We start from the raw sequence: 25,306 nt of genomic DNA on the forward strand, positions 1-25,306 counted from the left end.
AAAATAGCAATTATTCTTTACAAATATTCTGCTGCTCTATTGCAGAAGATGATTTTAAAGGTAAGAAAACACATTTTCTGTTCTTAATGATTTAATAAAAGCTGGGTTGTCATTAGTCTAATTCATTCATATTGTTTACATAAATTATTTTCTTTAGGAACTAAATTGAAATATTTTAGCTCGTTTTAAAAAAAATATGTCTGTCTTTGCACTTGGTTATCCTGAATAATAATGAAAAAATACAGTTAGCCCACGTCTGTGGCTACCCAGATGAACGAAATTACCCACATTGACCTGACGGTGGCACTGTAGAAAACAATTTCATTCTCAGGCTTGTAACTCCTGAAGTACTTGGCCTTCTGGATTCCAGGAAAGGAAAGCTACTTTTATTGCTTAACAGATCTTTGTGTGGATAATTTGAATGATTAAATGTTTGCAGCAATGCATCTGTTTGTATCAAATTTGTCAGCTGTTCTACACATCCTGCTTAGCAAGGACGTACATTGGTATGTCAGTATAGTCATCATGAAACTTATTTTTGCTCCCTGCTTTAAGATCATTTTAATTGAGCAACAGCCTGGCTGGTTTAAGTTACCTTTTACTTGATTTAATACCAAGCTCCTATATGGGTATCTTAGTTGGCTAGCTAACTAGCACTAATGCCAGAAATTTGGTTTGTCGATCCAAGCTTATTTGTTATCCTGTCATACTGCTGTGGTGATGTGTCTTGCATCTTAATCTTGCTCCGTGCAGGTTAGCTTGGACTTAACCAGCTACAAGGTTTGTGTATCTAATCTTGGCCAATGAAATGGCAGCAGTCAAACACACCACCAAAAATGGCTTCTCCGTTCCCGCCCAATCTGGTCGACAAGGGAGCACTCAATCATTCCTGCTTTTTGAATAATAAAAGTTCTCAGAGGTCATCAAGACCCATTAAGCCATTCTGACAAATACTTCATAGAGTGATACAGGTTCATTAGGGAATGATGTATCTTGTTAAATTACTAGGACTATATACTCGGAGTTTGACTCCATAATCGCATAGTGACTGTGATTTTTTGATCAGCAGCTTTTCTCCATGTATTTGCAGAGACAGAAGTCTGTCTGCTTTGCCACACAGAAGGTATATGTGCCCACTATTTTAGCTAAATGTTCTAACCTGTTTCATGTGTATCTTTCCTTTGCGCTTTATGCTTTATTTGCATGCTTAGTTACCACATCCATTTTGCCTTTCTTCATTTCCATTTATTAAAATGAATATCCCATGGCAATGGTGGGGAAAATTATTTGAAGACTATACTAAGTGAATGAAAATATAAGCAATGCAGTAAACTTCTATATTTAATATATCAGTCAGGGGTGAATGCAGCTGTTGGGAAGCCATAGGGTCTCTCCTGGGACACACTCGCACCAGGCCGGGGTCGGGACACATACTCACTGGGACCAGGGTCGGGACACACACTCACCAGGCCGGGGTCGGGACACACACTCACCAGGCCGGGGTCGGGACACATAGTCACTGGGACCAGGGTCGGGACACACACTCACCAGGCCGGGGTCGGGACACACACTCACCAGGCCGGGGTCGGGACACACACTCACCAGGCCGGGGTCGGGACACACACTCACCAGGTCGGGACACACACTCACCAGGTCGGGGTCGGGACACACACTCACCAGGCTGGGGTCGGGATACACACACGCACTGGGACCAGGGTCGGGACACACACTCACCAGGCCGGGGTCGGGACACACACTCACCAGGCCGGGGTCGGGACACACACTCACCAGGTCGGGACACACACTCACCAGGTCGGGGTCGGGACACACACACGCACTGGGACCTGGGTCGGGATACACCATTGACATCTCCAAATCCAAGGCTACAGTGCTCTCTTGTCAAAGGAGAGGATTGCTCCTTTTAGGTTTAGCTGGACAGTCTACCTTTACTAAGGGAGATAAAGTGATCTCAGAATCTTTTTCGCGAGTAACAGTAACAGGGAATGTGAGATTGACAGGTAGATTGGTGCAGTGCAGTAGAACGATTCTGCCAAATAAGAGTTGCAGTTCACTGGTCAATATACGTGTTATGGATGGGTATTGCGGCTCACAAAAAGAGAACACAAGAAAGAAAGGGACCATTCGCGGTCAAAAACAAAGCAGGTAAGCAAATTAAGGCAGAGAGCAACACAGGAACAAGAATGGAGCAATACAAGAACAACCATAGCAGAACAGCAGCAAACACAAAGCAACAAAAGCTAGGTGAGGGTCATAATCATGAAATACTCAAACACTAGGAAAGGGGTGGCCAGTGACACCTGCTGGCCAGGCAGGGACTGATCCTGACACTGCAGCCGTGGCCAAAAGTTTTGAGAATGACACAAAAATTCATTTTCACAGTCCGCTGCCTCAGTTTTTATGATGGCAATTTGCATAAACTCCAGAATGTTATGAAGAGTCATCAGATGAATTGCAATTAATTGCAAAGTCTCTCTTTATCATAAAAATAAACTTAATCCCAAAAAACCCATTTCCCCTGCATTTCAGCCCAGCCACAAAAGGACCTGCTGACATCATTTCAGTGATTCTCTCGTTAACACAGGTGACAGTGTTGACGAGGTCAAGGCTGGAGATCACACTGTCATGCTGATTGAGTTACAATAGCAGACTGGATGCTTTAAAAGGAGGGTGGTGCTTGAAATCATTGTTCTTCCTCTGTTAACCATGGTAACCTGCAAGGAATCATGTGCAGACATCATTGCTTTGCACAAAAAGGGCTTCACAGGCAAGGATATTGCTGCTAGTAAGATTGAACCTAAATCAACCATTTATTGGATCATCAAGAATTTCAAGGAGTGAGGTTCAATTGTTGTGACGGTGGCTTCAGGGCACCCAAGAAAGTCCAGCAAGTGCCAGGACTGTCTCCTAAAGTTGATTCAGCTACGGGATCGGGGGACCACCAGTACAGAACTTGCTCAGGAGTGGCAGCAGGCAGGTGTGAGTGCATCTGCACGCAGAGTGAGGCGAAGACTTTTGGAGGATGGCCTGGTGTCAAGAAGGGCAGCAAAGAAGCCACTTCTCACCAACAAAAGCATCAGGGACAGACTGATATTCTGCAAAAGATACAGAGATTGGAAAAAGAAGGGCCAACACTGCAAATATTGTCTCTTTGCATAAACTTAATGTAATTGTCAATAAAACTCTGACACAAAATGCTTGTAATTATACTTCATTGCACCATAGAAACATCTGGCAAAAAGATCTACAGACACTGAAGCAGAAAACTTTGTGAAAACCAATACTTGTGTCATTCTCTAAACTTTTGGCCACAACCTTATGTCCCTATCCTCAATGACTGAAAGATCAAGGCAGTGAGGACAAGTGTGTGAAACGAGGTTGCTCCACAGGGTTTCCTGGCTCATTCTTCATGACAGAGGAGTTCAAAGACCTGGAGGGACTTTGAGATGGAGTTGCTGCTCCTTTGGAGCAGTCAGCTGAGAAGTATCTCGTAATACTTATTTGGGCTCCCAAGACACATTGGAAGGATTTTTGTGCAATAACTGCAATACCGCCACATGGGTAATGTGCAATAACTGAATACTTGAATATTCAATACTATGATACTATACTATAGTATATTATATACTATAATACATTTAACACTGTTATTGCATTACTATTCTATCATTATTTACTACTTACTATGTTTGTTATACAACTATTGCAAAATGCTGTTTGTATGCAAACATAATGTCCGTATGTGTCTGCACTTTAGAAGTAGCCACTGCAATTTCATTGTACAAGTAGCATCCGTGCTCCAGTTATCATGGTTCCAGAGCAGAAATGTGGACGACCCACTTGCGGCTCAAAGAACAAACAGGGTTTATTAACTGGTCTAAAAAAACACAGGACCACAAGGGTCAAAAGTACATGGGGATAAACAAAGACTAATTACAGAAACAGAGCAGGTTAGCATACAGACTTCAGAAGCATCCAACAAACCGCTAGCAAACTAAACAGAGGCAGGGACTTAAATACAGAAGGATAACAAGACTAACAGGTCACAGGTGAAACTAATTAACTCAAAGGAACTGAACAGGGAAACTATGCATGGGCACAAAGAATTTAACCAAAACCAAGTACAAATCACCAGACACAGGAACTAGAAAAACTCATACAATGAAACACTAGGGAACAAAATACAAAAACAAAGGAGATGAGATTTGAACACGCGACAAAAGGGATTTGAACACACGACAAAATGGATTTGCAGGTAGCTGTATGCTCAACATGTTGAGCCATGTGGCTGACATGAAACAGGGAAAACACAAAGACTGACAGGAGGGACAGGATGGCCAGCGACACCTGCTGGCCAAACGGAGAAGGGACACGAAAGACTGAGAGAACAGGAGCTGACCCTGACACCAGTATAATGACAATAAATGCTTTTTATTCTATTCTATTATTCTATTTAGCTTAGAAACATTTGGCCATACCTGAGCACAAGTTGGAGGCTGTAGCTTTAAAATGGCTGGATTCATCTGGCACATTTGGCATGTAACCCTTAACAGGAGAATCTAAATGATGAGGCTGATTATTATTAATGTATGATGATAATTATCAATGATTTCCCACCTGCTTGCAGAATTGTGCTTAAAAGTTCTAGAGTTCAAGATTCACAATTAAATATGTAATAAAGAAAAACAAAAAAGTATAAAAAATAAAATAATCTTTTAATAACAATAGGCCTAACACACTAACAACATTTTAATATCCTGTTAGCTGAATATTTTGAATAATGATTATATATTCATACCTTTATATTGCCGTTTCTTGCAAATGTTCCATGAATCAATTAGCATTCTTGGCAATATTCCTGACCTTATCAAGCGCATGACCAAAGTCCCAGCTTTGACCAGCCCTTTAAGTTTCAACTAAACACTCGAAACTTTCAGTTTCCATTTCTCTGTCAATAAAAACTCAATCCTCCCGTCAGTTTCAGCGCTTCGCCCAAGTTACTGACACTGTTCTTCATGTCTCTGCGAAATTCACGCCTGTAAAATTATATACGTATATACGAAAATACGCATCTCGTCTGTTTGGTAAGTAAAATCAATAAATGGGAATATGTCCATTAACAATAAAATCTCGATTCTACTCTAATTTATTTCAGCTGCGTGTTTCCTATAAACGTATGACATTAAATATTGTGATGTTCAAGTCTGTAAATTATAATTAGCGTTTTTTTTTCCTTTAAAGATTGGGGGTAAATATCATAAGCTGAATAAATGTTATAAATGTTAAGAATGCAGCTAAATTCGGTTCCTCCCACAGTCCACCTGTCTATACACGGACAGACGTGTACGTGGCAGCACTTTACGTCCGTGGAAAAATGTTTTGACTGATTAAAAAAAAATTTCAGGTTACATTTTAAATGCCATGTCCTTGGTAAACAGGGCCGGTCAATCCAATAGGCGACACTTCTAATCGGGTGCCGATTTCCCAGCCAATTCCGCTTTGCCTCGGACGGGGGCGGCGGCGGTGATGCTCGCCTAGGGCGCCACATTGGCTAGGACCGGTGTTCTGTCGAGTTGAGGTACTTTGTTGAGTTATGCTACCGTAGTGCTAATCGATAGCCCTGGCACGTATTTTAATTAGTGTTACACACGTACAATATTTTACAGTCAAATATTGTAATACAATCAAATCTCACTAATCCGACATTAAGTGTCCTCATTTGCGTTTTCGCGTTTTTTTAAAACTCCTAACCAAATTTAAAAATGGAAATACATCGCATTGCTCCGGAACTAGATGGCAGATGGGAACCGATTTGGATCATTCACCGGGAAGAGTTTTGTTAGTCGGTGGTTAGGCTGGATGCACCTGCCTCAAGTTACAAATTTCACTTGCCGATTTTTAAAGTCATGCCTTCATTTTCTGAAACCACTTGTCCTATTCAGGGTCAGAAAATAACCCAGGACGTTGTACCGACCCATCGGAGGTCATACTCACACACATGTCACTCAGACATGCACACCTACGTGCAGTTTGGGATTTTTGGACTGTGGGGGGAGACCCCACAACGACAACATGTCAACTCCACACACATGTAACCCTAGTAGAGACTTGAACCCAGGTCCCAGGGGTGTAAGGAGACAGCATTGCACCACCGTGTCGCCCTGTCAGCGAAGCAATTTAATATTATTGTCTTAATATTATTTTAGTTTTGTTACGATCCACATTTTGTGACCAAGAAAGACCCGAAGATGAATGCCAGCGCACCCAGTTACCCAATGGCCTCCTTGTATGTCGGCGACCTACACCAGGATGTGACCGAAGCCATGCTTTACGAGAAATTCAGCCCGGCCGGCCCGATCCTATCCATCCGAGTGTGTCGTGACATGATAACTCGCCGCTCCCTCGGATATGCCTATGTCAACTTCCAGCAGCCCGCAGACGGTAAGCGTTGATGTAATTACTCTAATTATAATTCATGAATTACGAGAGAGAGAGAGAGAGAGAGAGAAACACACACACACATTTAGATGAGAGAGCGAAAGGTAGACTTAGACTTAGTCTGTGAGATGTAGGTGTGCTGCCTGAGCTGAGTTCTGGCTAATGACAGACAGGCACAGGGCACAACTAAATACTAATTATTCTATCATTAGTTACCAGATCCTATCTTTTTTTTTTTAAATAAATCAATTCAAACTATGTTACACATCAAAACTATATATATAAAAACATATGGATTATGCAATGACCAAAAATGTATTGAACAAAAAAAAATTGTTGCGGGACAGCATTCAGTAGGTTGCTGGTTCAAATCCCGTGTTTGGTACAGAATTTCATAGTGTGGAAGAACATATGTGACAATAAAACTTGAAACTATAGTTTTATTAGTATCATTTAAGTGATATAATATGAAATGAGTGATTACTTTGTAGCTGAACGTGCTCTGGACACCATGAACTTTGATGTGATCAAGGGCAGACCCATCCGCATCATGTGGTCTCAGCGTGACACGTCCCTAAGGAAGAGCGACGTCGGCAGCATCTTCATCAAGAACCTGGACAAATCTATTGACAATAAGGCCCTCTATGATACATTTTCTGCTTTCGGAAACATCTTGTCCTGTAAGGTAATCACGTTGTTACTTAGTCCTGTGAGCCTCCATATTTTGGTTTGAAGCACATAATGGAGAATTGCATTATTGGAATAAAATGAAGTCCCAAATGCATGGTGTAAATTTGTTGATTATATCCATGAATTTTCTCTTCCCAAGGTGGTCTGTGATGAGAACGGTTCGAAGGGCTATGGCTTTGTGCACTTTGAGACCCATGAGGTGGCTGAAAGGGCCATTGAGAAAATGAATGGCATGTTGCTCAATGACAGGAAGGTGTAAGTGCATTCAGTTTCATTTGTGTTACGTGTACATTATAGACTTGTGATCAAACTGACTTATTGGAGAGTTTCATTTTGACAGTGTGTACGTTGGTTTACGTCCTCCTGTTTCTGCTTATCCACTTCCAGTTTTGTCAAATTACGTTTTTGAGTGGCCTTTACTGTATAGCAAAATGGATTTGGATGCGCTGATAACTTAGTTCCACTTTGCGCTTTGCGCTTGGCGTTAGATCGTCAAAAGAGAGCTCTTAAAGTGATTTTTGCTTCAGGTTTGTCGGCCATTTCAAATCTCACGAGGAGCATGAGGCAGAGTTTGGAGAGGGGGATAAGGAGTTCACTAACGTGTACATCAGAAACTTTGGGGAGGACATGGATGATGAGAAGCTGCTGGAGATATTTGGAAAATTTGGTAAGTGACTCTGCAAGTCATTGTGTGCTCCGACTGGTTTATGTATATGGATTCTAACGGACTGATTTTCTGTAGGACCTGTTCTAAGCATCAGAGTCATGACTGATGAAAGTGGGAAGTCCACGGGCTTCGGTTATGTCAGCTATGAACGGCATGAAGATGCCCAGAAGGTGTGAGATTTCTCGGAATCTTTAAATCTTGCCTGAACCAAAGCCAAGTGTTCGTACAGTTTTGTACAATTTGAAGGTTTGAGAAACGTTGTCCAGGATGTGTTGGTGTGTACCACTGTTGTCTCACACTTCCAGGGTCAGGGATTCAAGTTCCACATCTGCTCTGTGGTTGTTGTATTTGTATGTTGTGTGATTTTCTTCCTGCAGTAGAATAACATGCTATTACGCTGCTGTATGTATCTATATTGTATACAGTGTGTGCACATATCTCCTGTGATGGACTGACATTTTGGGCCTAGTTCTATTTTTCAAGTGAATATCATGGCTAAGCATATATTCATGAGTGTCGTGTAGTTTGATACTATAGTCAACATGGAGCTGCTACAGCCTTTGTCTGCAACATGTTCTGGTCTTTCAGGCTGTTGATGAGATGAATGGGAAGGAGATGAATGGCAAGCAGGTTTTTGTGGGGCGTGCCCAGAAGAAATCAGAGTGCCAGATGGAACTGAAGCGCAAGTGCAAGGAACAGAAACAAATGATGGGTAAGTTTGTCCCACCTTACATTCCATGAATCTTGGTCTTCTTTTCCAGTGTAGATTTCACCCCACTTTCGGACCTGGGTGTTTGACACGATTGGTCCTCCTCTGTAGGGGAGCGCCTCTTCCCACTTATCCAGAGCATGCACCCCAGCCTGGCGGGCAAGATCACTGGCATGCTGCTGGAGTTAGACAACTCAGAGCTACTCCACATGCTCGAGTCCCCAGAGTCGCTACGTTCCAAGGTCAGCATTCTGGCTTCCACCCTCCTCCGTGTAAAGATAAGCACTGCATGTGCTAAATGTTTCTGCCACCAGATGTTTCATATTTGGTGTCCAGTCTGACTGCAGTTGTCTGCTTTAGGTGGATGAAGCGGTTGCTGTGCTGCAGGCTCACCAGGCCAAGGAAGCTGCTCAGAAATCGGTGACCAACTCAGCCAGTGTGCCGAGCGTCTAGGCAGAGGTGAGCCCGCTGAAGCAGAAATTGATTCCTCCAGTAAAGCAGTTATTTTATTACCCAGATGGGGAATACACATGCATCTGGGACCAGTCCTTTGCCACCGCTGCAGACACTTCTTAACAGGATAACTTGAAATGCATCTGACAAATCTTTTTCAAACTTCGCAGATGCATTGGATCGGTGTAGATCTGGAACTGATCAAATTTTGAAGCAAATCACAGAAACTGAAGCAACAAAAGGAAGAGTGACCTCAGAAGACATCTTATGTTGTGAACGTGATGACTCAAAAATAATTTGATGGACCTTATTACCATTTCACAAAAACATTATATAGATTAAGTGCTACACCTGATTACCTTTTAAGACAAATTGCACCAATTTTTAGGCAGCACCACTGGGTAGCAGGGAAGGAAGGAAAAGGAGGCTGCAGAAGACACTTGATCTTGTGGACACAATAACTCTAAAAGTAGTTGATGAATCTTTATCTGACTTCCCAGGGATATTGTATGGGTGATCTAGATGGGAGCTATTTAATTTTGAGAAAAATCACAGCAAAACCGAAGCAGTTTCAATTTGTGGTTGCACATACAAGACACATGCAGATCTGGTGAACCTGATTACATTGAGACAAGTTACATAAAGTTGGGATGAAATGGGAGAGGGAGTGACGGGCTGTTCGGGGAATACATTTTTGTAGCATCAAGGTGTATTTCTCCCAGTTTTTGACTCAGGTTGTGCCTTCCACATATCCTGGTAATGCTAAATGTTACGTACCTCTAATTTAAATTTTCTGCTTTATATTCATTCTAGTGACGCTACTGTGTTTAATTGCTAAAATGTAAAACCCAATTCCCTGAATGAAATGCTTAGTGACCTGAACCCATTTATCAAATCACTCTTTTGCAGAATTCTGAACTCATTGTAACTCACTAAATTATGTCTTGCACTGTGATGCACTTGTGATGCAAAATAGTAAACAGCGGCCAGAAAAATTAAATACAGCCAACATGCACTAGTCATCGTTTAAATACAATGACTCAACATTGGTCACATGTTACTAAACATGTGAAGAAGCCAACAAGTGAATAGAACAGAGAATAGGTGCTGTATGATTGTGCAAGTGCTGTAGGTGAGTTGAATTTCTTTGACGAGGTATGGTTAGGTCACAACAGAGGATTCTTCCTCTGTTGCCTAGCAACGGGAAACATTGTCTGTGGTGTTGGCAAAGTTCTCTGTCCTGATCCAGCCCTGAGACAAAATGTGGCAGAATTAATTTTTTCCTTAACTTTTTGGCTTGGCAGATGTATACAATTTTATCACAATGTGCCTTTCATTTTGCGTGCTGAATGCTACAACCTTTCGAAATTGCTAAAGCACATTTCCTGAAACCACTCCTTTCTCAAAACGTCAAACGCAAAGCCCAATTTTCACACTACATTCACAAAACAAACCTTTGGCTCATCCTGCAAAATCAGTCACCTCAAAACCAGATTCTGTTCTCAAAATCAAGCACTACTTTCGGGACATACACACAGCCAGTCAAAATAAAACACTACCCATTACACACTATATCATTAAACACGAGCAGATGTCTGAGATACACAAAGAGCATGGCCTGTTTGAGTACAGCTGGGACAGTTGCTTCCCCTCACCGATTCCGGGATTATCTGGGGTACTGAAACCATTAGTAGTCAGTATATTGCTTTGGCTTGCAGTGTTGCTGCTAATCATATTGCTGTTTTAAGTGTTGCTCTAGTATTCTGACTCCCCAGGCAAAGTCTGTTATGTTGCTGCAGGCTTCCCCTGCCCCACAAGTGGATGATCCTCCCATCCCTGCTTGGCTCTTTGAACCACAACCCCAGGTTGTCATCAATGTGACACGTGTTCTATCCAACCACCGCTGGTCCGCTTCACCTCGTTGCATTATCATCCTGAGGACTACGCCGATGTGGACTCTGATTATCTGTGAACAAAGCGGGTCTCGTGTGTACAAAAGGGGGGAGTTTAGTTCTTTCCCTGTTCCACCACAAATGATTCAACTCAAGAGCTGTGTGGTAATTAGCAGAAGGAGTTGAATCAGGTGTGTTAAATGAGGGGAAACCCAAAAATGCGTAGGGCTCCGGCCCCCCAGGACTGGAGTTTGACACCCCTGTCGTAGGCCTTAGGCAAGACGAGATTGATTTGAATACCGTGTGTCCTCGTCTGACGGTAGCCGGCACGCGGTCAGTTTCGCAGGCCCTGAAGACCTCGGAGAGACAGGCAGCAGAGAGGGGGGGGGGGAGAGAAGCCATCTGCAGGAAGGGATTCAAAGCTGCCCTAACTGGTGCACACAGAGTTGTAGCTTTAAAGTAGTCGCAATATGTCATACACAATACGCAGTAGTACAAATGTATAAGTAGTTGTCACATTAATCATGTGTTAACCATGTATTTACAGCAAATCAATATTCATATCAATATCTCAAGTAGAAGTCTAGCAGTCAAGACATGTTTTGGGAAATTAAGCGAAATGGGTGGATGGACCGTGATACCAAGGTGAACCAATAGAGGAGGAGAATTATGTTTGTCATACGTTTGAGCTTGGTTTGTTGGTGTTTTGTGACCAATCAGGACGTAGAAGTCCTTATAGGGAATTGGGTGTTATGGTTTATTAATTGTTTGCTCTTTGTGATCGGGGCACCTGGTGCCAGAGTGTGATGGAGCACTTTGCTGGGTTGCATGAATAAAAGAGAAAACGTTGCTCACCAACTGAGAGGTCTGGGGTTTTATTCTAAGTGGCTTAACTGGAGTTATTAGAGAGGTTGATTTATATTTTTTCTTCCACAGAAAACATTGTTCAGGGCATGTAGCTCCAGAAAAAAAGATGTTTATTGTGCATATATGGCAAAGACATTTTGTATTTTCCAAAAAATTCCAAAATATATGCAGAACATAGAACAAACTTTAGATATTGTATACTGTAAGTACAGCAAGCAATACAGTATAATGTGGTATTCAGCAGCAAAAACACAATACTGCAACAGGACAAAGAGAAAAACACATTACAGTAACATTTACTGTAAAATATGTCGACGGGTGGGTCATTCGGCCTGAGCATCGCGTCCCGGTGCTGGGTCAGGCCAGAGGACTTCACAGTCAGAGTTCTACCTAACCAGGTAACAGGGGAAGAACCATCTGGTGTGGAAGAACCATCTGGTGTGAAAGAACCATCTAGTGTGTCAAATCCAGCCTTGACAAGACTCCACATCTGTGTCACCACTGGCTATAACTAAATTTTATTTAGGAACTACAAGGAACAGGTAAGCCCCCCCCCAACCTGGAAATGTAAAAGGTAAATGGGTTACCGGAATGCTCTTACCTGAACCCTAGTCATGACTAGGATTTATCTGAAAGTAACGCTATTCATTTATTGCATATTCCACTTACATGCCAGTCTGCACAATATTTCCCCGATTTAAGTTGGCAGGTGGCTGTGGGCGCAAGGCGGTGGCTGCAACGTCTGTTTTCGGCACGCGATCCTCACCAGGATATAGTAAATGAGGATGCTGCTGATGATTAGTGACGTAGCTATGTTTTATTCCGCATTCGGTCTCGTCTGTACAGACGTCTCCCTTTGCTTCACGTTTTGCAAAAAAATGGCAATGGAGCGGTATGTAATGTATTTTTACCCTGTTAGCCTAATTGAGATTGTTGAATAAAACTATTATAGGCTTTATATTGCTGCTTTTTTTGTATGTGATGTATTTTTACCCTATTAGCCTAATTGAGATTGTTGAATAAAATAATAATAATATTGCCTTTTATGTTGATTAATTTGTATTTTTGACAATATTGCTGATCTTGCCTGATTTTGTTCGCCCTGTAAGTTTCATCCAGGCACTCCGATACTTTCAGTTTCCTTTCTCTGTAAATAGCCTACATAAAACTCGTTCCACCCGTCCGTTTTATGATTCCACACGGTCCTTTCTCTGTGAAAATGACGTTTCTACGAAAATAACGTCTGTAAAACGTACTTTTTAATTTTTTGACACAACAGATCTTACCTCTCGGGTAAGTGAAATAAATCAGAATATTGCCATAAAAAATATTTATTCTATTTTAACTCATATTTTGACGTTTGACGTTCGTTGAATGCTATGTTGCTCTATTCAATAAGTGTATTGGACGTATTTAATAATATTTAAAGATTATAGGTAGGCTAAATATTGTAAGTTATAAATGTATTAAATGTTAATAAAACTGTTCGTTCCAGTTTCCTCCTACAGTTCGAAGTATTCCAGTTTCGTGGAGTAGAGGCAGTCCCAGGGTTAAGAACGTCCGATTTACAGACAATTCGTACTTACAAAAATGTTAATTATATTAAAAAGTCGGTTTAAATACAATGGTTCGTCATAGGGCTGCCGCGATTAGTCGACGCAGTCGATGATGTCGACGCTGAAAATCCGTCTACATCAATATATTTTTACTATTGTAATGAAATTACGTTTATGATTTCTAAAGCGCTTCGATTCATAATAACAATTGTTTTCCTTTAGTATCACTACGTAACCATGGGAGTAATACAAATGATCACTAAAGAAAAAGGTGGGTGTGCACTATGCAAAGCTTCGATAGCATACCACAGCGCTATGCACGAGCAGCTGAAGAGAAAACATACACTATTTTGGACTATGGATCATCTGAGTAGGCAAAGTGCTGTCTATTCCTGTTTATTAAATTAGCATTACTATGGAAAGCTTTAAATATCTTTGTCCTTGTAGTTGCCAAATACTCTCATTATTAAAGCCAAAAAGATGTTCAGCTGGGGTGGCGCAGTGGTGCAGTGGTTAGCACTGTTTCCTCGCACCTCTCCAGGTATGTGGAGTTTGCATGTTCCCCCCGTGTCGCTGTGGGGTTTCCTCCGAGTACTTCGGTTTCCCCCCCGCAATCCAAGAACATGCTAAGGCTCACTGGAGTTACCAGATTGCCCGTAGTGTGTGAATGGCGTGTGAGTGTGCCCTGCGACGGGTAGGCGCCCCATCCTGGGTTGTTCCCTGCCTTGCGCTTGTAGCCTCTGGGATAGTCTCTGGACCCCCTGCAACCCTGAAAAGGACAAAAGGTTACAGAAAATGGATAGATGTTTAGGTAATCATATTACCGTGCTGGCATTGATAGAACCTTTGTTAGAATATAAAATGTGGAAATAACATTCCATTAACTTTACAGTAAGAGTTCTCTGCCAAATTTGAGAAAACCTTCATATAATGTTGGCTATACTTCTGGGAATGTTCCTTGTTAACTTTTTGATAACCAATGATCATGAAAATTTACCTAGGATGAGGGCAAAAAGTACCGATTGGCCACGCCTCCCTGTCTGGGCAGCCGCACCTGGAAAAGTCTGTCCACATCACTGGCGTTGATGGCTGGTATTCTGTGAGGCTACTTAATCTGGATGGATCTGTATCAAATTACAAATGTCACCTCTCAGTTAATTTCTGTTTTTTTTAATCAAATCTGTATGACCCAGTATGAAAGGGGCCATCTGTAACACGTTCTATCATTTGCTACTATATTCAACATGGAGCTATTGTAACATTTGTGTTCTGGTCCTTCAGGCTGTTGATGAGATGAACGGGAAGGAACTGAATGGCAAGCAGGTTTATGTGGGGCGTGCCCAGAAAAAATCTGAGCGCCAGACAGAACTGAAGCGCAAGTTCGAGCAGATGAAGCAGGACAGGATGACTCGATACCAGGTTTGTGTCCAAAGACACAGTTGCTGTTGCATGTGTTTAGCAAGGTGTGACGTGAAGTGAGAGCACTAATGAACTGTATGTTTGTCCAGGGTGTCAACTTGTATGTGAAAAATCTTGAAGATGGGATTGATGATGAACGTCTGCGAAAGGAGTTTTCCCCTTTTGGGACCATCACCAGCGCTAAGGTGAGAACATCTAGAACATATCCCTTCATGGCCTGTTCACTAGGAGAATTTGTCCCTTGGACAAAAGCATTAACACAAAGCTGTTATGTTGGATGTCATAAACCAAAGTGTTTGAACCCAGTATTTGTCTTACCCAGGTCATGATGAAAGGAGGTCGCAGCAAGGGCTATGGGTTTGTGTGCTTCTCCTCAACTGAAGAGGCCACCAAAGCTGTAACTGAGATGAATGGCCATACCATTGCTACCAGGCCGCTGTATGTGGCCCTGGCCCAGAGGAAGGAGGAGCGTCAAGCCCATCTCACTAACCAGTACATGCAGAGGATGGCCAGTGTCAGGGCTGTGCCCAACCCAGTCATCAACCCCTACCAGCCCGCACCACCTTCTGGGTACTTCATGACTGCCATTCCACAGGTTTGTTTTTGCTCTAAGTTGTGTTAGACTTAAGTTGTTGTCAGACTTAAATTGCGGCTGGTAACAAGACTTTCTCCCACAGACCCAGAACAGAGCTGCGTACTACCCCACTGGCCAGATTGCACAACTGAGGCCAAGCCCTCGCTGGGCCACCCAGAACGTCAGGCCCCAGCGTAAGTATACCCTACTGTGTAGCACTATTGGTTCAGAAGATTATTTTCTGGTTATATGACACAGGCATCTTGGTTTATTGGCTTGTCTGCTGTTCGCATGTTCTGAGTGGTAATGAAACCATTGCCTTCATTCCACAGATTTCCAGAACATGTCCAACGCCATGCGACCTTCAGCTCCCAGGCCACAGTCCTTCGGTATGAGACCGACATCCTCGCAGGTGCCGCGTCTGATGGCTTCTCAGCGTGTCGGTAAGCCACAACATGGTCACAAATCATAATCGCAAAGGGTTTGACTGCTCCCATGAGACTCTGACACGTTTCTCTACTTCCAGCTGCCCAAACGATGGGACCCCGCCCATCCAGCGCTGCGGCCGCAGCTGCAGCAGCTCCTGTGCACGGTGTGCCACAGTACAAATACGCTGCAGGTGTGCGCAACCCACAGCAGCACCTGAACGCTCAGCCCCAGGTAGCCATGCAGCAGGTAAGGTCCTTTTGGGGGTATCAGCTTGTTCAACAAGGTACACTAAAGTGCTGCTTACATGGATGGCTACCATCTCACCAAATTGATTTGGATGAGGGAAAAACCCTTGAGGGGAGGGGTATTGGGTAGGCTTGGGCGGTATTACAATAATACCCCCTCCCCCCGCACTTAGGTAATATTATCAGGAAATTCTGGTATAGCACTGCTTTTTAAAATACTATCAAATGACCATTTATCACATGTCTGGACTATATGATGGTAACTCTAGTTGGCAGGTGAGGGCATGGGGAGACTTGTAGGCGAAGCAGCCAGAGCAGCTGGTCCAGGGCCCCCCGTGATGTCAAGGGCCCCCCTCTGACTGTATGCTAAATATTTGTGAAGATTAAGGCACTGATATCACAGGCACTCAATGGGCTGATCATGTGCTACTTTTATGTCTCTCATTTTTATGTACATAATCTCATTACAGTGGGAGTCATAACACAAAAAAATATTTGGTACAATACTTATGAATAATTCTGAAATGTAATAGCTGGTAATGTTTTGTAATCAAACTATATTGTTGAGGCATGTATTTAATGAAAAAAAGCATGTTTGCAGAATTTGCTAATTACTGCAGAGCATGATGGGTATGATATTTGGAAGCTACTTAAATTTCATCACCTGCAACTGGCATAGGCAGACCCTAGGTGTGAATTTGAAAAGGCTGGGGGGGGGGGGCTGTTCCATTTTTGCCCCAGGGCCCAATGTAGAGTTGTTTTGCCACTGGATCTGGGTGGCGTTATAATTTGCCAAGCAGGAGGGGTGAGGTTGCGGGAGTAAAGATTCTTGCCGGTTGATTGTACTGCACTGAAAAGTAAAACAGCAGATATGTCAGACGTTGCACATCATTCGCAGGTGTCAGCAAGCTGCTGTCGATGTGTGAGAGACTCACGGGAGAGTTGGGATGTCTGGCATTCTGGCTTTCACCCTCTTCTGTGTCACATGCACGTTTAACATGTAAAGATAACCACTGCACATGCTAAACGTTTCTGCTACCGAATATGTTTTTATTTGGTGCCCAGTCTGACTGCCAGTTTTTGGTGGATGCTCTGCTGCAGGCTCACCAGACCAAGGAGGACACGAAGATGAATCCCAGAGGACCCAGTTACCCAATGGCCTCCTTGTATGTCGGCGACCTACACCAGGATGTGACCGAAGCCATGCTTTACGAGAAATTCAGCCTGGCCGGCGCGATCCTATCCATCCGAGTGTGTCGTGACATGATAACTCGCCGCTCCCTAGGATATGCTTATGTCAACTTCCAGCAGCCCGCCGACGGTAAGCGATACAGACATCCAACTCAAAAAACGTATGTTTTTTTTCATTTTTCCATTGTAATTACTCTAATTATAATTTATGAAAGTATGAGAGAGAGAGAGAGAGAGAGAGAGAAACACACACACACACACACTGAGATGAGAGAGCGAAAGGTAGACTTAGACTTGGTCTATGAGATGTAGGTGTGCTGCCTGAGCTGAGTTCTGGCTAATGACAGACAGGCATCCACTTGTAAAGTCTGACATGATGTAAAACTTTCCAGAGCCTAATGGGCCAAACAAACCTTACTGACAAAATGGGTAACATTACTCACCATAGCGTCATTCTTCAGCAAGGCATTGTTAAGGGGAAAAATGGGGCTAATTTCCTTTAATGGAAACAGAGTGACGGAAACAGAATCCTTTGAAGGACATGGTCTGCATAGTCTTTGTAGGCTCCATCCTCCGAAGGTTCCCTAAAAATCGGTACAGTGAATCTTGGGATAGATTGGGCCATGAAGGATCTATCGGGTTTACCACATCTTCTCCAGAGAGTCGCAATCAGGGTTGGTGATGGAATGGTCCTTACAGATGACAATGCAGCTGTGACCCGCTGGGCCGGCTACTTTGAGCAGCTGTTTAAAACTGATCCTCCAGTTAGGATGTTGGACATTTCTGGGTCCACAGTTCTTGAGGCTGATCCTATGATTAGCTGTGAACCACAGAATCTCACTGAGATTCACAGATGGTGAACCAGCTGAGGGTAGGGATCTGTGGTATCCGGGGTGAATTTCTGCAGGCTGGTGGTAAGGTTGTCCTCCTGGCTTTGCAAACAATCTTTGCTTCCATTTGGGAGACTGGTGTCATCCCAACTGACTGGAAAATGGGACTTCTTGTCTCCAGCTGGAAGGGAAAAGGTGATCAAGGTGATGAACAGGGGGATTACACTGCTTTCAGTGCCGGGTACGGTACTTGCTAGGGTCATCCTCAACAGGATCTGTGATCACATGCTTGCCTACCAGCGACCGGAGCAGTCTGGTTTTACACCTAAGAAGTCTACTATTGACTGAATTCTGGCACTGAGGATTATCATCAAGTGCAAACACGAATTTCGCAGTTTCTTTGCAGCTTTTGTCGATTTTCATAAAGTATCCGACTCAGTTGATTGAGTTGCCCTGTGGGACAGCCTGAGACTTTGTGGGATCCCCCCAAAGCTGCTGAACATCATGGCCGACCTGTACACTGGTACAGTGAGTGCTGTGTACAGCGGAGGCAGAACCTCTGCGTTCGTCCCAGTTGACTCTGGGGTTCATCAGGGGTGTGTTCTTCTTCCTACTCTGTTCAATGCTTGCATGGACTGGGTGTTGGGCAGGGCCATGAGGTAGAGCACTATGGGGCATCTGTTGGTGAAGAAAGATTCATTGATCTTGACTTTGCCAATGATGCTATGATCTTCACTGGATCAATGAAGGCTCTGATATGGGCTCTCAAGAGACTGAGCAAGGAGTCTGAGTATCTAGGCTTGAGAAACGGAGTCTTGGACGCTATCCAGTGACCTGAGAAGAAAACTGGATTCCTTTGGTACTGAGTCTCTTTGAAGAATTCTTGGGTAGCGCTGGTTTGACTTTTTGAGTGGTTACTAAGGGAATCCCGAATGAGTGGTTACTAAGGGAATCCCGAATGAGTGGTTACTAAGGGAATCCTGAATGAGGCACGTTAACTGCATTGTGAGGGAGCATCAGATACGGCATTATGGCCATGTGGCACGTTTCCCTGAAGGTGATCCGGCTCACAGGATCCTCATTGCTGAGGGCTGGCTAGACCAGGCCAAGGGGACGCCCACATAACATCTGGCTGTGGCAGATAGACGGCTATTTCCAGAGGATGGGACTGGACCGGGTGTCGGCCAGGGGGGTCACCAAGTGGGATCCCAAGGTGTTTCGTTGTATTGTGGGTGCAGCAATGAGCTGTACCAGTGCATGCTCCCCAACCTGACCTGCCCTAATATGTTTTAATATTAGGTGTGATTAATCAGGATTAATTACAGAAAACTATGCAATTAATTAGTTTAAAAACTTTTTTTTTGGTTCTCAGCCCGAATAAAAAAGCATTTAATTATATTACTGTTACATAAATACTTATTGAATGTGATTTTGAAATTCATTATTTATTTGTTTGTTTAGCTGAACGTGCTCTGGACACCATGAACTTTGACGTGATCAAGGGCAGACCCGTCCGCATCATGTGGTCTCAGCGTGACCCGTCCCTAAGGAAGAGCAGCGCCGGCAGCATCTTCATCAAGAACCTGGACAAATCTATTGACAATAAGGCCCTCTATGATACATTTTCTGCTTTCGGAAACATCTTGTCCTGTAAGGTAATCACGTTGTTACTTAGTCCTGTGAGCCTCCATATTTTGGTTTGAAGCACATAATGGAGAATTGCATTATTGGAATAAAATGAAGTCCCAAATGCATGGTGTTAAATCGTTGATTATCTCCATGAATTTTCTCTTCCCAAGGTGGTCTGTGATGAGAACGGTTCAAAGGGCTATGGCTTTGTGCACTTTGAGACCCATGAGGCGGCTGAAAGGGCCATTGAGAAAATGAATGGCATGTTGCTCAATGACAGGAAGGTGTAAGTGCATTCAGTTTCATTTGTGTTACGTGTATATTATAGATTTATAGGGAAATTGGCTTATTGAGGAGGTTAATTTTTGCCGTGTTTTACTGATTTATGATTCTCCGGTTTATGTTTTTCTACTTCCAATTTTGTCAAATTTATATGCCCTTTTTTGGGGGTCAATATTTACATAAAAAATCAAATGCAGTTTGTCTCTAGGCTTATCTGTGTCATGGTACTCTAGTTTTGAAAGTGACTTTTGCTTCAGGTTTGTCGGCCGCTTCAAGTCTCGGAAAGAACGTGAAGCGGAGCTTGGAGCCCGGGCTAAGGAGTTCACTAACGTGTACATCAAAAACTTTGGGGAGGACATGGATGATGAGAAACTACGGGAAATATTTGGAAAATTTGGTAAGTGACTCTGCAAGTCATTGTGTGCTCCGACTGGTTTATGTATATGGATTCTAACGAACTGATTTTCTGTAGGACCTGTTCTAGGCATCAGAGTCATGACTGATGAAAGTGGGAAGTCCAAGGGCTTAGGCTTTGTCAGCTATGAACGGCATGAAGATGCCCAGAAGGTGAGACTGTAGATCTCTGGTGAGATGTTTGTAATTGGTGCCTTTAAATCTTGCTTTATCCAAAGGCAAGTGTTTGTACATTTTTGTACTTTTTGAAGTGTTGAGGGATGTGTGTTGGGTGGTGTGTTGGCTCGATGTGTAGTACTGTCACCTTACACTTCCAGGGACAGGGAATCAAGTGACATATCTGCTCTGTGGCTGTGATTTTTGTATGTTCTCACTGAGTCATATGTGTTTCCTCCTGCAGTAGAATGACATGCTTTTAGCCAAATTTATGCCTCAAATTGCATACAGCATATCAACATAAGTGACCAATTCAGCCAGTGTGCCAAGCGTCAAAATTTGTCTTCATCAATATTTTAAATCGATGGATCCTTTTTGAAAATTTAATTTAATTTTATGCTCCTTTAAAGCGCTTAAATTCATAATAATAATTGTTTTCCTTTAGTATCACTACGTAATAGGGTGACCACCTAATCCATGTCAGGGGGGACACTACTTCAGCTTTTACAAACTACTTTAAAGCTGAAAGGGTTCTGTGCTCTGCTAAAATGTTTGGTTAGTTCCTAGATTGAAAGACTCATCCAGCTCTTTCGCATTAACATTACTGACACATATGCATGATTATAGGAGACTGACCAATCAGCATACGGCAAGAACCCAGTGCTTAAGTGAAATCCTGGTCCTTTTAATTGAAATGTATGAAATGGTAGTTTACAAATCCTGTTGTAGCTCATAGTGTCCCTCCTGACATGGATTAGGTGGTCACCCTACTACGTAACCATGGGAGTAGTACAAATGATCACTAAAGAAAAAGGTGGTTTGTGCACTATGCAAAGCTTCGATAGCATACCACAGTGCTATGCACGAGCAGCTGAAGAGAAAACATACACTATTTTGGACTATGGATCGTCTGAGTAGGCAAAATCACCCTAAGTGCTGTCTATTCCTGTTTATTAAATTAGCATTACTATGGAAAGCTTTAAATATCTTTGTCCTTGTAGTCGCCAAATACTCTCATTATTAAAGCCAAAAAGATGTTCAGCTGGGGTGGCGCAGTGGTGCAGTGGTTAGCACTGTTGCGTCACGCCTCACACCTCTCCAGGTATGTGGAGTTTGCATGTTTCCCCCCCGCAATCCAAGAACATGCTAAGGCTCACTGGAGTTACCAGATTGCCCGTAGTGTGTGAATGGCGTGTGAGTGTGCCCTGCGACGGGTAGGCGCCCCATCCTGGGTTGTTCCCTGCCTTGCGCTTGTAGCCTCTGGGATAGTCTCTGGACCCCCTGCAACCCTGAAAAGGACAAGAGGTTACAGAAAATGGATAGATGTTTAGGTAATCATATTACCGTGCTGGCATTGATAGAACCTTTGTTAGAATATAAAATGTGGAAATAACATTCCATTAACTTTACAGTAAGAGTTCTCTGCCAAATTTGAGAAAACCTTCATATAATGTTGGCTATAATTCTGGGAATGTTCCTTGTTAACTTTTTGATAACCAATGATCGCGAAAATGTACCTAGGATGAGGGCAAAAAGTACCGATTGGCCACGCCTCCCTGTCTGGGCACCCGCACCTGGAAAAGTCTGTCCACATCACTGGCGTTGATGGCTGGTATTCTGTGAGGCTACTTAATCTGGATGGATCTGTATCAAATTACAAATGTCACCTCTCAGTTAATTTCTGTTTTTTTAATCAAATCTGTATGACCCAGTATGAAAGGGGACATCCGTAACACTTTCTATCATTTGCTACTATATTCAACATGGAGCTATTGTAACATTTGTGTTCTGGTCCTTCAGGCTGTTGATGAGATGAACGGGAAGGAACTGAATGGCAAGCAGGTTTATGTGGGGCGTGCCCAGAAAAAATCTGAGCGCCAGACAGAACTGAAGCGCAAGTTTGAGCAGATGAAGCAGGACAGGATGACTCGATACCAGGTTTGTGTCCAAAGACACAGTTGCTGTTGCATGTGTTTAGCAAGGTGTGACGTGAAGTGAGAGCACTAATGAACTGTATGTTGTCCAGGGTGTCAACTTGTATGTGAAAAATCTTGAAGATGGGATTGACGATGAACGTCTGCGAAAGGAGTTTTCCCCTTTTGGGACCATCACCAGCGCTAATGTGAGAACATCTAGAACATATCCCTTCATGGCCTGTTCACTAGGAGAATTTGTCCCTTGGACAAAAGCATTAACACAAAGCTGTTATGTTGGATGTCATAAACCAAAGTGTTTGAACCCAGTATTTGTCTTACCCAGGTCATGATGGAAGGAGGTCGCAGCAAGGGCTATGGGTTTGTGTGCTTCTCCTCACCTGAAGAGGCCACCAAAGCTGTAACTGAGATGAACGGCCGTATCGTTGCTACCAAGCCGCTGTATGTGGCCCTGGCCCAGAGGAAGGAGGAGCGTCAAGCCCATCTCACTAACCAGTACATGCAGAGGCTGGCCAGTGTCAGGACTGTGCCCAACCCAGTCATCAACCCCTACCAGCCCGCACCACCTTCTGGGTACTTCATGGCTGCCATTCCACAGGTTTGTTTTTGCTCTAAGTTGTTTCAGACTTAAGTTGTTGTCAGATTTAAATTGCGGCTGGTAACAAGACTTTCTCCCCCAGACCCAGAACAGAGCTGCGTACTACCCCACTAGCCAGATTGCACAACTGAGGCCAAGCCCTCGCTGGGCCACCCAGAACGTCAGGCCCCAGCGTAAGTATACCCTACTGTGTAGCACTATTGGTTCAGAAGATTATTTTCTGGTTATATGACACAGGCATCTTGGTTTATTGGCTTGTCTGCTGTTTGCATGTTCTGGGTGGTAATGAAACCATTGCCTTCATTCCACAGATTTCCAGAACATGTCCAACGCCATGCGACCTTCAGTTCCCAGGCCACAGTCCTTCGGTATGAGACCGACATCCTCCCAGATGCCGCGTCTGATGGCTTCTCAGCGTGTCGGTAAGCCACAACATGGTCACAAATCATAATCGCAAAGGGTTTGACTGCTCCCATGAGACTCTGACACGTTTCTCTACTTCCAGCTGCCCAAACGATGGGACCCCGCCCGTCCAGCGCTGCGGCCGCAGCTGCAGCAGCTCCTGTGCGCGGTGTACCACAGTACAAATACGCTGCAGGTGTGCGCAACCCTCAACAGCACCTGAACACTCAGCCCCAGGTAGCCATGCAGCAGGTAAGGTCCTTTTGGGGGTATCAGCTTGTTCACCAAGATTCACTAGTAACTAAAATGCTGCTTGTATGAATTTTAAGGTTTTACTTAGTCATTTGTTTTCTCTGCAGCCTGCTGTCCACGTCCAAGGCCAGGAGCCCCTGACTGCCTCTATGCTGGCTTCTGCTCCCCCCCAGGAACAGAAGCAAATGCTGGGTAAGTTTGTCCCACCTTGTACTCAGTCAACCTTGGTCCTCTTTCACCCCACTTTCGGACCTGGGTGTTTGACACGATTGGTCCTCCTCTGTAGGGGAGCGCCTCTTCCCACTTATCCAGAGCATGCACCCCAGCCTGGCGGGCAAGATCACTGGCATGCTGCTGGAGTTAGACAACTCAGAGCTACTCCACATGCTCGAGTCCCCAGAGTCGCTACGTTCCAAGGTCAGCATTCTGGCTTCCACCCTCCTCCGTGTAAAGATAAGCACTGCATGTGCTAAATGTTTCTACCACCAGATATTTCATATTTGGTGTCCAGTCTGACTGCAGTTGTCTGCTTTAGGTGGATGAAGCGGTTGCCGTGCTGCAGGCTCACCAGGCCAAGGAAGCTGCTCAGAAATCGGTGACCAATTCAGCCAGTGTGCCGAGCGTCTAGGCAGAGGTGAGCCCTCAAAGCTGAACTTGATTCCTCTACAGACCTTATGGAACTTCTTCATTTGGTGTGTGAGACGTTATTTCTTTTGTAGTAAAATTTGAGCTGCCATGTCTGTGAGGATGTTGGTCACCCCTCAAAGCTGAATTTGTTCTCCAAGCAGACCTCATGGTGCTTCTCCCACTTTCTGCTGGGGTTTTGACCTCCTTATTAATGGTCTCTGCCAGTGATAGGAAGGTCACTAGTTTGAATCCCAGGGCTGGCAGATTGGTGCCACCTCTGGGCCACTGAACCCTCAGCTCCAGGGGCACTGCATGCTTACTGACCCTTTGCTGTGACACACCCCCCCAAGCTTACTCTCACCTGTCTGTGTGTCTCATGGAGAGTAAGATGGAGTAGGCAAAAATACAATTTCCCCATGGGGGTGCATAAATTACATTTAGCATTGTTGCCTGACACTTCTGGAACTAGGGTTCGAGTCTCCGCCATGGCTGCACGTGTGGAGTTTGCATGTTTTCCCCGTCATTGTAGGGTTCCTTTTCACGTATGATGGCCTATTCTGCCCTCCTGTCATAAGACGCCATTATAAATATACTATAGACTGGCCATTCAGCATCAGGTTTGACTTAATATGGTCACTTTGCTCCACTCACCAGGGCCCTCTTACTGTTTCTCGTACAAGGTTAAAGACAGGCTGCGATGGCGCCTTCCAGATGCTGGTACACCCTTCCTCCTGCTTTCTGGACTGCCGACACTATCGATGCCCTCAAAAGACACATGCAAAATGGAGACTGTAATTTCAAATATATTTTAATATATGCATTTTCTTTCTGTAAAATGCAAAGTCACTGGTATCACATCGCGAAGCATTAATTTTGTAATAAATTTGTTTATTTTCCATGACGTCTGTATTTTATGACAGTTCAAGTAAGATGCTCTTAATAAAGACACCTTTTCATCAAAAAGTACACCATGTAACCCCAGTGTTGGAAGTGATTTTATTTTACAAAACTGCAAAATTAACGACCAAAATATT

At 43.7% G+C, this 25,306-nt stretch overlaps 1 protein-coding gene and 2 long non-coding RNA genes across 8 annotated transcripts; 1 reads left to right on the forward strand and 2 right to left on the reverse strand.

Annotated features, from left to right (window-relative positions):
• The first annotated feature begins 4,946 nt into the window (after positions 1–4,946).
• LOC111845056 (polyadenylate-binding protein 1-like) lies at positions 4,947–25,222 on the forward strand. Of its 6 annotated transcripts, XM_072716817.1 has the most exons (27): positions 4,957–5,102; positions 6,225–6,459; positions 6,948–7,141; positions 7,286–7,401; positions 7,674–7,813; positions 7,889–7,983; positions 14,572–14,709; positions 14,799–14,894; positions 15,032–15,304; positions 15,387–15,477; positions 15,616–15,726; positions 15,810–15,958; positions 17,059–17,278; positions 19,440–19,633; positions 19,778–19,893; positions 20,147–20,286; positions 20,362–20,456; positions 22,260–22,397; positions 22,486–22,581; positions 22,719–22,991; positions 23,074–23,164; positions 23,303–23,413; positions 23,497–23,645; positions 23,753–23,837; positions 23,932–24,062; positions 24,181–24,279; positions 24,953–25,203. In XM_072716817.1, the coding sequence occupies exons 2-26, from the start codon at positions 6,267–6,269 to the stop codon at positions 24,271–24,273; spliced, it is 3,528 nt and encodes a 1,175-aa protein (XP_072572918.1). In that variant the 5' UTR covers positions 4,957–5,102; positions 6,225–6,266; the 3' UTR covers positions 24,274–24,279; positions 24,953–25,203. The 6 variants fall into 6 exon arrangements, with proteins under 6 accessions (XP_072572917.1, XP_072572916.1, XP_072572918.1 ...); XM_072716813.1 differs by lacking the exons at positions 4,957–5,102; positions 6,225–6,459; positions 6,948–7,141; ... (1 more) ...; positions 7,674–7,813; positions 7,889–7,983 and adding an exon at positions 12,489–12,626 and having other exon boundaries at positions 24,953–25,198; XM_072716814.1 differs by lacking the exons at positions 4,957–5,102; positions 6,225–6,459; positions 6,948–7,141; ... (1 more) ...; positions 7,674–7,813; positions 7,889–7,983 and adding an exon at positions 12,876–13,027 and having other exon boundaries at positions 24,927–25,199.
• LOC140592713 (uncharacterized) lies at positions 13,632–14,423 on the reverse strand. The gene is made up of 2 exons (XR_011993143.1): positions 14,288–14,423; positions 13,632–14,059 (listed from the first exon to the last, which is right to left on the reverse strand). It is a non-coding gene; the product is annotated as an uncharacterized lncRNA (long non-coding RNA).
• LOC140592712 (uncharacterized) lies at positions 20,953–25,024 on the reverse strand. Its single transcript, XR_011993142.1, has 3 exons — positions 24,924–25,024; positions 21,977–22,103; positions 20,953–21,748 (listed from the first exon to the last, which is right to left on the reverse strand). It is a non-coding gene; the product is annotated as an uncharacterized lncRNA (long non-coding RNA).
• Positions 25,223–25,306: the final 84 nt, after the last annotated feature.

The sequence above is a fragment of the Paramormyrops kingsleyae genome, chromosome 9, assembly GCF_048594095.1.
Source record: "Paramormyrops kingsleyae isolate MSU_618 chromosome 9, PKINGS_0.4, whole genome shotgun sequence".
In the NCBI taxonomy this organism is placed as follows: domain Eukaryota; kingdom Metazoa; phylum Chordata; class Actinopteri; order Osteoglossiformes; family Mormyridae; genus Paramormyrops; species Paramormyrops kingsleyae.

Bases quoted from the DNA above. Each gene is read 5' to 3' on its own strand.
- LOC111845056 (XM_072716817.1), top strand. From the start codon at position 6,267: ATGAATGCCAGCGCACCCAGTTACCCAATGGCCTCCTTGTATGTCGGC. The intron at 6,460-6,947 runs GTAAGCGTTGAT...ATTACTTTGTAG, and splicing joins CTTCCAGCAGCCCGCAGACG to CTGAACGTGCTCTGGACACC. The intron at 22,582-22,718 runs GTGAGAACATCT...TGTCTTACCCAG, and splicing joins GGACCATCACCAGCGCTAAT to GTCATGATGGAAGGAGGTCG.